At 38.7% G+C, this 12,811-nt stretch overlaps 2 protein-coding genes across 4 annotated transcripts in view; both read right to left on the bottom strand.

The window, feature by feature from the left end:
• The window catches only part of LOC139939508 (uncharacterized), a 38,036-nt gene extending 28,908 nt beyond the window's left edge, over positions 1-9,128 (bottom strand). For 2 of the 3 annotated variants that reach the window (XM_071935475.1, XM_071935474.1), the window contains exons 1-2: positions 8,421-9,128; positions 1,624-1,746 (exon numbers count right to left, since the gene is read on the bottom strand). In XM_071935475.1, coding sequence (XP_071791576.1) covers positions 1,624-1,746; positions 8,421-8,759 — 462 coding nt within the window. In that variant the 5' untranslated portion in view covers positions 8,760-9,128. The remainder of the gene's footprint in view (positions 1-1,623; positions 1,747-8,420) is intronic. The other variant, XM_071935473.1, reaches the window with a different exon arrangement.
• The window catches only part of LOC139939507 (homeobox protein Mohawk-like), a 236,856-nt gene that overhangs the window by 15,487 nt on the left and 208,558 nt on the right, over positions 1-12,811 (bottom strand). The window lies entirely within an intron of this gene.

Here is a 12,811-nt window from a genome sequence, read left to right as displayed (position 1 = left end):
GTGACAGCTATTAATAAATTGTGTTCTTTGTGTGACATGCAGTGCAGTTGGTTGCCTCAAAGTTGACTTAAAAATTGCCCTGTGTGACACGGCATTAAGAGGCAACCAACTGGAGTGCATGCTACAGGACAACTTTGGTAGCACATGAGTATTTTTCAAACATCGCTTACAATTCCCAAGCATAGTGTGAACATTCAATTGTGAATGGATTATATCTTTTTTGCCTGGAACTGGTTGCTTGTAAATTGCCTCTTTTGACATGACCCTTAATCCAAATTCCTGTATCCAATCATCCAATGGCCAAATGAAAGGATTCAAAATGAGTTGGGCAAGTAGGTCCATGGGCTCATCTTACGTTCACATGTAAAGGCACACCGTGAAGGAAAGAAGCAAGTAACCCAGTTATCATGAGACCTTCACGGCTTAATTTACCGACTTGAAACATTGCAATCTGAACTCTAACACTCAAGCCAATGGCCTGAGGCCCTTCATGACACAGGACCTTCTTGACTTGGAAGATTCACTTTACAACAGATGTGCGATTTAACAACTACTATGACATCATCTTCGTCTTCTATATCATGTTGGGATCACCCGATACATTTGGGCCGTGGTATTAAGGAATATCCAGGGCATGGCTTGATGCCTGGTTGCTGCAGTGCTTTCAGACCACGGTTAATAGACGACATATTGTGCGCGGTATATTAGGATCAGCGGCAGTTGGAGATAACATCTAGCCTACATGTACATGTAGCATGACATTACAACACAACAGGTCACCATAACGTGTGTATAAACCGTAGAATTATATGGCCTACCGTTAAGTCAATGCAAAAACGTTGCATCTCCTAAAGTAGCAATTACGTTACGAGTTTGAAAGTTTTAAAACGTACTGTGGTCTCTTGTTAAAAATAACACAGGTGTACAATATGTACACAAACATACTGATCTATACAACATTTTTACAAGGAGCATTTTCAATGCGAGACGCCAATGTTCCACAATAAAATACAACTTCTTTGCAAAGACTCAAAGAATTAAGAACTAGAGGGCATTCAAAACCGTGCAACAACATGGTCCGTTAAGAAGCATTTTGCTCATGGAGATAAAGATGCTGCCCCATCGTACTACACTGGTACCTCATCAGTCCACACAGCAACCATTTCCCAAGCGGACAGTCACAGAAAATTTACCAATTTGTGCCAATGGCAGATTAGCGAAGTTAAAGTGTGCTCCCCTCTTTCTGTTTTCATGACTTTAAGGTGTAACCGTAAAAATAGTGTTTTCCCAATACTGAAGAACTCATATTACCTATAATTTCAATCAAGTCAAACACCCAACTGGGTTCCAATAAAATGAGCACAAATTTAGAGTGAACATTTGTGACACACAGTGGTGTAACAAAGTATCTTTAGTAGAGAAGGAGGGCATGGCAGGAGCAAATACATAATTTTCGGGGAGGACAGATATTTTTGTATGACCCTTTCATTTGTGCCATTTTTGGTATTTGGGGGCAACAGGAGGGGTAAGGGTTCAGAGCAGGAGGACTCAGGCTCCCAACCTCCCCTCCCACCTTTGGTTTGCCACTGGTGACGCAACCATCAACTACACGTTGTACCTTACCTCATATGAATTTGTTGTTCCGTTACCGTGGTGGTCAGCTTCAGCGTCAGCTTTCTTAGTGATTTCTTCATTGTAATCAGTGGTGGCCTTGACACTCGCTGTGGCATTGGCTGTATCATCATCCTGAACAAAATAATTGTAAAAATATATTATTTTACAGAAATAAAATTGGCACCGTTTTGGCCTAAAATATTACATGGTATTTACTATCACTATGTCTAGTTCCCCGCACCAATTGAGTTCCTGTTGTCTTGTCGTCAACATGTTCAGTTTACCAACCTTTGCCGAGTTACCAATGTAAACAAAAATACGAATTTGATGCTGGCATAGGTAGCAGCTTTTCTGTGCTTGTAATAATGTATATATGAAAAATTTAAAATGATGGCATTCCCTGGCCAAGCGGTCAAGCGCACTGGCTTCAAGCTCTGATGTTTCTGATCAGCAGAGTGTAGGTTCGAGTCCTGGTCTTGACACTTTTGTTCTAAAGCAAGACACTTGGATTGGACGGAAAGCCGAAGGTCCCATTGTGTTGTGTAATGCATAAAGTACCCAGTGCATTTATGAGAAGGGGCTTGCCCTGTGTTTCTGGCATGGTCTGGCAGCAATTTGTGGCACCTTACCTTGTAATCCCCATTCAAGGTGTTTAATATGGTTGCTTATTCTTATAAAACATATACAATTCTTTATAAGCTCCGCCTGATTTGATAACTTGGCCAGGAGTGTCATATATGACAGAAATTATAATTGTACACTATTGTTTCAAGGATATATCTCCAGTTGATAACATTCACAGGACAATTATAATGCAAGATGATCAAATTTCCCATGCCCAAGATAGTTGTTATTTCACATTTTGCTTGGCAGATAAGACGCTCAGGTCTCACTTTGTGGACTGTCTAATATAATAGATGTTATATTTGCTTTGGGATAAAAAAAACAAGCAATGTATACTCAGTACTTTCCAGAGTTCTGTGAACAAAACCCATGCAGGCAAATCACTTGGGTGGGATTCAAACCCACGACCTTTGCATTGCTACTAGAGCACCTGTCTTACCACTAGGGCCTGCTAGCTAGCCCGGTGGCTAGAGGCAGTTTGAGTCCTATGTGTTAACAGTGGGTACCCAATGATAATAGATGTTATATTTGCATTGGGATCAAGATATATCCTCCATGCGCATCTTAAGGTGATTCTTTGGACTTTGTAGAAAAAAGGTTGACGACCCTTCAATATCATCATTTAGAAGAAAGTGGGTTAAATCCAATCCGAGTTTACGAGACACTTTGAGAGATGAAGACCACCGTGTCCTCAAAGACTCCTCAGCCCACAGCCTCCCCCCCCCATGGGTCAATAAACATTTTAGATAATGTTATCCCAAGCTATCTTCCAATAATAAGAATCCTGTACTCAGAGGTGACTGACCCTAATGTCTCCAGAATGTTTATTCTCGCATGGAGGAAGGGTTCATGCCCGACCCTCAGGGTGTCTGGTTATTAAGCTAGGGATGCAAACCAGTAGAGGTTTGCACTTGACAAGAAGGTTGCATCAAATACCTTTGGTTTTAGGAACTGTTTGGTTGTTTTTGTCCTAATTATGTACAATAAAACCAACCTGTGAAAATTTAATTTCAAATAATGTTATGTTTTTTAGATCTCAGAAAATCGGAAGTGTTATGTCCAAGCTGGAAGAATAACCCTTACACAATCTGTGAAACTTATCTGGTAGTTAAATCGTTTCTCAGATTCAAATTGTAATGGACAAAAAAATTGTATCTTTTTACCAAAACACGTGTCATTCTTTCAAAGTGAAATATTTCTCAAATTGCTTTATAGTGTTGAGAGCTTGTAGGCCTACCTCTAAACAAGTAAGGTTTTATGCCGGTTATTTTAAGAGTGATTACCAAACATTAATGCGTTCCCTTTAAAGGCAGTGGACACTATTGGTAATTACTCAAAATAATTATTATCATAAAACCTTTTTTGGTGACGAGTAATGGGGAGAGGTTGATGGTATAAAACATTGTGAGAAACGGCTCCCTCTGAAGTGCCATAGTTTTTGAGAAATAAGTAATTTTCCAAGAATTTGATTTCGAGACCTCATATTTAGAACTTGAGGTCTCGAAATCAACCATCTCAACGTACACAACTTCGTGTGACAAGGGTGTTTTTTCTTTCATTATTATCTCGCAACTTCGATGGCTGATTGAGCTCAAATTTTCACCAATCGAACGGTGTAAACCTTATTAGTTTACAAAAAACACACCATACAATAAACCTGTTTTATTGACACAAGGAATGGTTGGCTTCTTGGCAAGAAATTTTGCATATAATCTGTGTTCATTACTTATTTTGATATTTTGATAGCAGCAATCAAAATATGAGATAAAGTGGTTTATCTGGACTTCAAAAGTATTTTCAAAATAAACAATTGATTATTTTATCTCGAAGAGTGTTTCAGCTGGAAATATTTTTCTGTTGGGCTCGTACTGAGTACTATGAAATGGTTGGCCTTTAGCCTAATCTGTGAGCTTTCAAATTGTCATTTTTATTATCAATTACTTAAAATTCTGTAACTCTGAAACAAGTGCACCCCAGTTGATGTCCTTGTGCCCTGAGCCCCCTCCCCCCCCCCCCCAACTTTGGAATCTGGACATTCAGATTAAAAAAATACCAGAATAAAATGCAACAATAATATTATCAGCTAATTAAAAAAGCAGTAATTTCAATGTTTTTTAAAAATGATTTTTCTATTATACAATGCAGACAGTGTATAGGTTTTAACCCCACAAAGGATTATCTCACATATAAAGCAGTAAATGGCTTTTTTTTTTTAAAAGGGTGTCGAAATGGGCTAGTTCAATTGGCCATAAGTACCCCTAGAAGAAATGGTGCCCTTCTTTGTACCCCCGTAAATGTTACCCTAGTTTTCCCACTGGCTTCAAAGCTTTGCATAATAAGACATCTTCATATGGAGGTTACCAGGTACCATACCAGAGGAATAAGGGTGACTGAAAACTGGTGGAGTGTACAGTAAGTGAATTAAAAAATTGCATCAACTGAAGTTTCTATAGCACCATTACAAAAACACCACTTGAGCATGCTCTAAAATCTAGGGCCATGCAAATGAGAGCAAGCAATGAAATGAACAAAACAGGAGAAGGGTGGCCTCTGCACTGGAGTATTAATCCTAAAACTTTTCAAGCTGGTATGAACTGCGTCCATTGTTACAGAGGGGGGGGAGGGGTTACAATGTATCCGTAACAGTATGCCCATTTCAAGGCCTTTATCTTTTGTGAGGGCATTGAGGTTCTGTTTATTCAAAGCAGTCCATAGGCTGCTGTGGCGATGAACTGGCATTCCCTGTGTAAGAACTTAATAAACAGAAAAACTAAAGGAAAAAATTTGTCTGCACTTTGTAACAATACACTCTTGGCATGCTGGTATACAGTCAGCACAGAAAAGAGGCGTTGGAAAACAAAGTGTGTATTAGGCTGGTCATCTTAAATTCTGATGATAGATTGTGGTCATGTTTTCAAATGACAACAACAATTTTATGCATACATTGGGCGTACACTATACAATTATTTGGGTTGTGCAATATTTTCAGTGTTTATTGGTCAATGAACCCATTTGAAAATGTTTTAATATTTATAAAGATTGTCACCAAATTAATCATTCAAAAATGCAACTGTATGACATTAAGTTTACACATATGTTTATGTTCTTCATTTATTTTGTGGCACTAGCCTACTGCAGGCCTGTCAATTTTGTCTTGAGTGTGGAATTGTGGTAAACAACAAAATGTAATGAACAGCAGAATTCTGTCACATTGGACATCCCCATATTCAAGAGTCGCAAGTGAAATAAAGCTTAGATAGAGCTGCTAAGCACGACAATTTGCTTAGCATGAAATTTATATATATTGCTTGTTACTGGTATTCAGCTGTTGTTTGCTTCATCCCGAAAATCACATAGAAATTTGGTCGGGTAATCCTGTTTTTATCAAGGCAAAATTTCATGCTAAGCAAATTTTTGTGCTAAGCAGCTCTATGAAATTAGGCAAGAGTATGACAGACAAGTCAAAGCCTTTTTTAATTTGAAAAAGACTCGGTCGAAGCATCAGGCCATTAAATATACTTTGCATTTATACAGTAGGTCCTTTTGGTTGGTAAGCAGTTTGCCAAGTCAAAAATTAGCAAGCTATATGAGGTCGTTCATAAACAGCACTAAAGTAGGTTTTAAGGCAGTTTTAAAACTCATTCAGGTTTATGTGTCTGAACGCTCTGAAAACCTAACCAAACCGGGTTGGACACGAATGAGTCTATAATAACTGCTGTCTGGAAATGACCATCATAGTGAAACTAAGTTGAGTTTACATGAAAATATAACATTATCAAGAGATTGGAAGAGCTACTCCAAATATTTGTAGGGAAGTCAAATGTTCGGCCTACTGTCCCTAGGTCTGCAGATCAGGTCACTCCAATACTTACTAAGAGACAAATTACACCATGTTCAGTGTTACACTGCACTACACACATAAAGCCATGTACTGTAAAATACTTGATGAATGACGGAATGCAAGGTATGGCCTCGTCAACCTTTTATGATGACTCCAGCTTCCTATCAACATGGCCAAGTCACTTCATGTAGTCTTTACAAATGTTTTGTCCGTCGCTTAACAATGGGGTTGGAAACACACTGGCGATGGGGAACACACTGTAGTATTACCAGGTGCAACTTTAACGGGCTGGAGACATATTTGTTAGGTCTCCTGTCTGTAATTGCAACCAACCAATACTGATTCAAATAATGAAATGAGTGCCAGACTATACATCTCTTTAAAGTCTCAGTTTGGAAACATAATTGATCATTTGTTGGAGTGCAGTAACTATTCTGATCAGCAAAACTGCAAATTGTCGGAAGCTGTCAAAATTATTATTGTCTGGGATTATACTAAAAAAAACTACAATGTCTCTTGAATATTGAATGAGCTTTTTAAAAAGTCTGTGCTGTGTGGTCTTAAAAAAAACATGTTTATTTTCTTTGAGCTGTTGCAAACTACTTACCAACTGAAAGAGTATATATAGGGCTAATTATAAATGCAAAACAATTTGCTCATGGCCTGACATTTTGACCCTTGCAGAGTTTTCCTCAACCTCAAGGCTAACATTCTCTGTTAAATCCAATAATATTTCATACTTCAAAAAGGATCACACTTCATATGTTGCCTTCAATTATTGTATTTGAATGAAAGAAAAAAACAAATAGCGAACAAATGGTGATAAAGATGGAATCTGACAAGTTTGAGTCAGCATGGTGTTAGCCAGAGGGGGTGTCTGCACTGTCTGGACATCCCAGCAATTCCCAGCAAACTTGGACACCCTAGTAATACCAAACTCTGGCCTAAACCTTGAGGCGCATGGAACTTTGTTGAGGTGGTTGCAGGGCCTATATGCTTCGTTTTTAAAAGGGCTTGGGAACCAGAGCATTTTCTCCTTGGTAAAGGGCACCCTATGAGGGAAATTGTAAATTTCTAATGTTCAACATTTGAAGGGCACCAAGGCAGTGGCTAGGGGCATGGAGGCAATCACCATCGTTGCCTTCGTGAAGTATCAGGCCTGTCAGGTTGGAACTGTTGAACCCAAAGTGGTCACCCCCTACTTCTAGAAACTATAAGGCTCCCCCGTGAGCTCACGGGGAGCCTTATAGTTTCTAGAAGTGGTCACCCCCTGCCGTCAGTGAATGTACCATTGGATGTCACCCTCAGTCAGTAAACCTTGCACTGATGACTCACAATCAGGAAGTAGAAAAACAACTTCCAAAACATTCTTCCTCTAAACCGCTTAAAGAGAGGAAGACCAGGATCAATGTGACCTTCCTTTAATGCCAACATCACAAGGGAGTCAAATATCTTGCAATGTTACCTCTCCAGACATCCCCCAGCGCCCCCACCCCTCCCCCCCCCCCCACAACTAGCGCCCCCCTTGCATGTGGGAGCTTTGCTGAGTTCCCTTGACAGGAAGATCATCTAAATGGCACCGTAACAGCACCAAGACCCGAAATAAATGCAAGTTAGACAGATGGGTTACTGTGTGTCACTTGACACACTGTTTTGATTCTTGAATTAAAATAACCTGCTTCAATTGGGGGGGGGGGGGGGAGGGGGGCTTGGAAATCATGACACCATGTTTCAGAGCAGATTTGGACATGCTCATGTTTGTTCCTGGTTTTAAAATGAGACTAAAACATCCCGCTGTCATCACTAAAAATTAATTAACAAAATTGTAATGTCATCAAATATCAAGTAACAATTAAACCTCAAGCAGAGTTGATGGGGTGGGTGGGGGGGGGGGGGCTACAGGAATCATTTAAACACAGGTGATTAATAGAGTATACAAAATTATAGTTTTCTAGAGATTGAACAAAAGTTGTTCAATCGTACCATGATTGATTGATAGCATTATCCTATAGGCTATTTAAACCCTTAGTGGCAGCTTACTTTTGTCCTACTAAGGGAAAGCATTTATAAAACAATTCAACAAGCTGTATGCATGGTAAGTAAGTAAAATACTGAATTCTACTCCAAATTAGGATTACCAAGTTTTGTAATTGATGTAAGAATATTATTTTATCACATTTAATTTGATATCTATTTCATAGTTAAATTTTATCATATTTTCCGGGTGTAATTATACTAATACTATTATTATTTAATTAATTAGTAATTTTATTCACTTGTTATTTATTTATTATTTGTACTTATTTACTCTACTTCACTAATTAATTGTTTTTAGACCTACCTCAAGAACAACAACTCCAGTTCCTCGTCTCTTTTCCCTCATTTTTCTGTGAGCAAACCTTCCCCCTTTCGCCGAGTCCGTGCCTTTTTTGTCTTTAGCTTTACGGCTGCTGGACCCACCGGAGGCTCCGCGGCTTTCGTCCCCATCGCCAGCCGAGTCTGAAGCGGCGGCTGCCCGCTCCCTCTCCCTCCGTCTTGCCGCAACACGACTCTCCCCTGGAATATCCAGCTTGGAAGGTGTTCCAGAAGAGTCTAAACTATCTGCCTCTCCGTTGTTGTCGCCAGGACTGAGTCTACCTCTGTCCCGATGATCACGCCTTCTTGCCTTGTAATCCGCCATTTTGTCCTAAAGTTTGTGGCAGCAAACCGCACAGAGTTCTAAAGTTGCAGCGTTACTACTGCGTACAACGTACACGTACTACGTACACAATGTATACACACACAGCAAGACCAATGACTGTACCGCCACCCACAGTATACATTCGGTAGTCAAGTTTCCACGGGGCGCTAAGTCCTCGCCCACCCGATATCACCCATCGATTTTACCCCAAAAATGAAAAATTAAAAATCACTATTTTCTTTAAAAGATTTAAGGTGATTTATCATCAGCGAATGTCCGGGGTACAAACTTGGAGATTACTCAGTGTTCATAACAGGAAATTACGGTAGTCTTGTGGGGGAAAAGTGTCCTCGCCTGGAACATTTTCAGACACACATTATCTACCAAGTTTATTGTATTATTTGCATGCCGTGTGACTGCGCATAGTGCATGCTGTTCGGTCTTAGTTTTTCCACTTCGGTGCGCCCATGTAAAACCGTATGTTAATCCCTGGGAAGTTACCTGAAAATCTTCTGAAAATAAGTGTCATTATTTGTATTTTTTCCACAGTTGCCATGCCAAAGAACGATATCAGCATGATGTTTTGATTACCTTTTGAAAATTCCATTTTATAAAAAAAAATATTCAATTTTGCAGCGCGGGTCTAATTGCATACCAAATTTGAATGGAATGTGGACTCTTTTGTTGCAATGTTTACTTTTTCGGCACAATACTCGCACATTCCTAGATGACGGTTCAACAAGAATGCAGAATTCAATGATGCAATTTGTTCATTCACTGACATTCATTTCGTCAAAATTCTCCCATAATATAATACATCCGGCTAGGCGTTGTCCTTGTTGTAAACAAGGGTTTTTTTAATGACTTTTGTTGTACTTTTGCCTTTCCTTGGACGGCCTCTGCTTGTTATAATTATTGTATTGTTCAAATAATTAAAATAACAAATAAAAATTGGGATCTTACTAAGGATGGCAAGGCCTACTTGTTTGTAATGCAATTTTTTACTAGATTTTTGCTTCTTTTTTTTTTTTACTGTTGTGCGCTTTTAAACCATTGCTATTTTTCTGCTCATGTTTTTATCCTGCGTTATTTCGTTACCAAACAATGCATTAGCAATTTTGTCCCCTCAAAGTTTTACTGCGGTTTGGAAATTAGGTAATCTTTTGCTTTCGTTTTTGTCAAACAAACATAAGTGTTTAATACTTATTGACTCCGTGTTTGAAAACCCACATGTCACATCATTTTTTGTAGCCTTATCTGTCAAACAATAAATAATAGGCCTGAATGCCCTAGGTCTTAAAAGGTAATATAGTCAAAAAATACTTTGTGGTTGTTTTTCAAGTCTTAAAATAGAACCAATGTCACATAAATAGCTTGCCTTTAATCACAGTGGGGTGTCAATCAACACTTTATTGCATGGCACAACACTGACATCATCAACATTGGTCTTAAAATAAAAACCCTGGTTCACTTTGACGTCACATTGCACATGAGTTTGACACCCCCCCCCCACCACCAATTTAACCTGATGTGAAGATGGTAATATCAGGTCAACAAACTGTCCCTTCTTTTCTGTAACTCCAGATGTCTAATAATAAATAATCAATGTGTGAATTCTATTTTGTAGTTTATTTCGTCAATCGACAAAAAGGGGAGTAAGATGTTTGCTTTGTTTTCATACTTTTATGTTTTCGTCTTATTTGAAGAAAGATGGGCAGTTTATTAAAACAGCACTGCATTTTACTGATAAATCAAAAGTTGGAAAGTAATTTATTCAAACGTTATCATTATTGATCTATCACTAGGGATAGGTTTTCGGTGTTGTTTTCCCCCTTCGCTTTGTTAATAACCATCTGTCCCATCCCATACAAATTAATTGTCTGTCTTGCACTTGACACTATTTGGTAATTAATAAGTGTTATCATAAAAACTTACTTGATGACAGCAATGGAGTGCTCTTGATTGTATAAAACAATGAGAAACGGCTCCATCTAAGCTAACGTAGTTTTTGAGACAGGGGTATAGTTTCTCACTAAAATATTAAAAGACTTCATGCCTGCAGCCTTTTATTGGGCATTGTGAAAGCACACAAGTTTGTGCAACACATTGGTGTTTATTCTTGGTGTAACTTCGATGACCAGTTCAGTTTATCACATACTTCTTTATTGTACGCATCAAAAATATTTGAGATACACCAAGTGAGAATACTGGTCTTTGACAATGTTACCAAAGGTGTTCAATGCCTTTAATGCACAGTAATATTCTTTCCGATACAACTGAATGACGTGTGTTCTGACGATGCAATAATTCATTATCCAGTCAGTCATTTTCTCTGCTCAGCCTCCCCTCTCGTGCACCCCTCATTCATCTCGCTGCCCCAAGTTCAAGGAGAAATCTAAGACGTTTCTTGTCGACGATGCGGAATGTGGTAGATGACCTTCCAACGTGTATAGAGATGAGGACACAGTGTGGGTTTATCAGCGAAGAAAACATCAGGTTTATCTTAATGTCAATTAAAGGCAGTGGACACTATTGGTAATTACTCAAAATAATTATTAGCATTAAACCTTTCTTGGTGACGAGTAATGGGGAGAGGTTGATGGTATAAAACGGCTCCCTCTGAAGTGCCATAGTTTTCGAGAAAGAAGTAATTTTACACGAATTTGATTTCGAGACCTCAAGTTTAGAACTTGAGGTCTCGAAATCAACCATCTAAACGCCCACAACTTCATGTGACAAGGGTGTTTTTTTCTTTCATTATTATCTCGCAACTTCGACGACCGATTGAGCTCAAATTTTCACATGTTTGTTGTTTTATGCATATGTTGAGATACACCAACTGTGAAGGCTAGTCTTTGACAATTACCAATAGTGTCCACTGCCTTTAATGTCAATTAACATTGGTGATAAAGAAACAAATAAGTGTCTGGCTGTCGCAGTGGAAGAATGTAACTATTTAGAGATGTTGATGCAGTGTCCAGTATGGAGGAACCCATTTGAGCATTCATTTGCAGAATGAGCACACTCTTCAAGCACAATATAACTGGTTTCTTTTAGTTATGTTGCGTCTTTCGTGAAAGCATTCATAAGGCTTTTTATCATTGAATGTAGAGGTTTTTGATGCTGCGGCTTTCGTCAGCGAGCAGCTTGCAGCAACAACATCGGTGGGCAGACATTTTTAATACTGCCAGCGGATTCAGACAGTATACACACACTTGACACTAGTTTCAAAATTCAGAGTGTGTTATTCTGGGAACAATGTGAACCAGGATTGTGAACAAAGGGGAGTTTTGAAAAAATAAACAAAGTCCAATAATTATGTCCCTTTTTTTTCAAGCGGATAAAGACGGAGCAACGAAAAGCCCGATGGGACTGGGTTCGGACCCCAATCGTGTTTGTACCATTATAGCTGGCTTCGAACTCCCCATTTCAGTGAAATATATCGGTCATGATGTTCACAAAATAACAATGTTTGAAAAATTTGAAACATTAACTAGAATCAGCGAGACCGTCGAGTTTCAGCCGCACTTTCAGCTTTGTAAGTGAGCAAAGTCTCGACAAAGTCAACGAAACTCCTTAACACGTGGTGTTCAATATATTTATCACTTAGTGTGCATGTGTCGACTCTAGACCTAAACTTGTTGAGAATTATTGAAAAAGGTTCATTCATGTAAAACCACGAGTCATTCTGAACAGAACAAAAAATTAAAAGTTCACAGATTTACACAAATAACTTACAGAAGGTAATGGTGAAAGACTTCCCTTGAAATATTATTCCATGACATGCTTTACTTTTTGAGAAAACATTAAAGCAATTATCAATTCTCGATATCGAGAATAACGGATTTATTTAAAACACAATGTCATGACACGGCGAAACGTGCGAAAACAAGGGTGGGTTTTCCCGTTATTTTCTCCCGACTCCGATGACCGATTGAGCCTAAATTTTCACAGGTTTGGTATTTTATATATAAGTTGTGATACAAGAAGTGTGGGCCTTTGGACAATACTGTTTAACGATGTTGTGCGATTGCTTTAAATTTTAGTTAAAT

Source organism: Asterias amurensis, chromosome 7, assembly GCF_032118995.1.
Source record: "Asterias amurensis chromosome 7, ASM3211899v1".
NCBI classification, from domain to species: Eukaryota; Metazoa; Echinodermata; class Asteroidea; order Forcipulatida; family Asteriidae; genus Asterias; species Asterias amurensis.
Note: the sequence above shows the minus strand (reverse complement) of the source record. Positions and strands in the feature narration are given on the sequence as shown.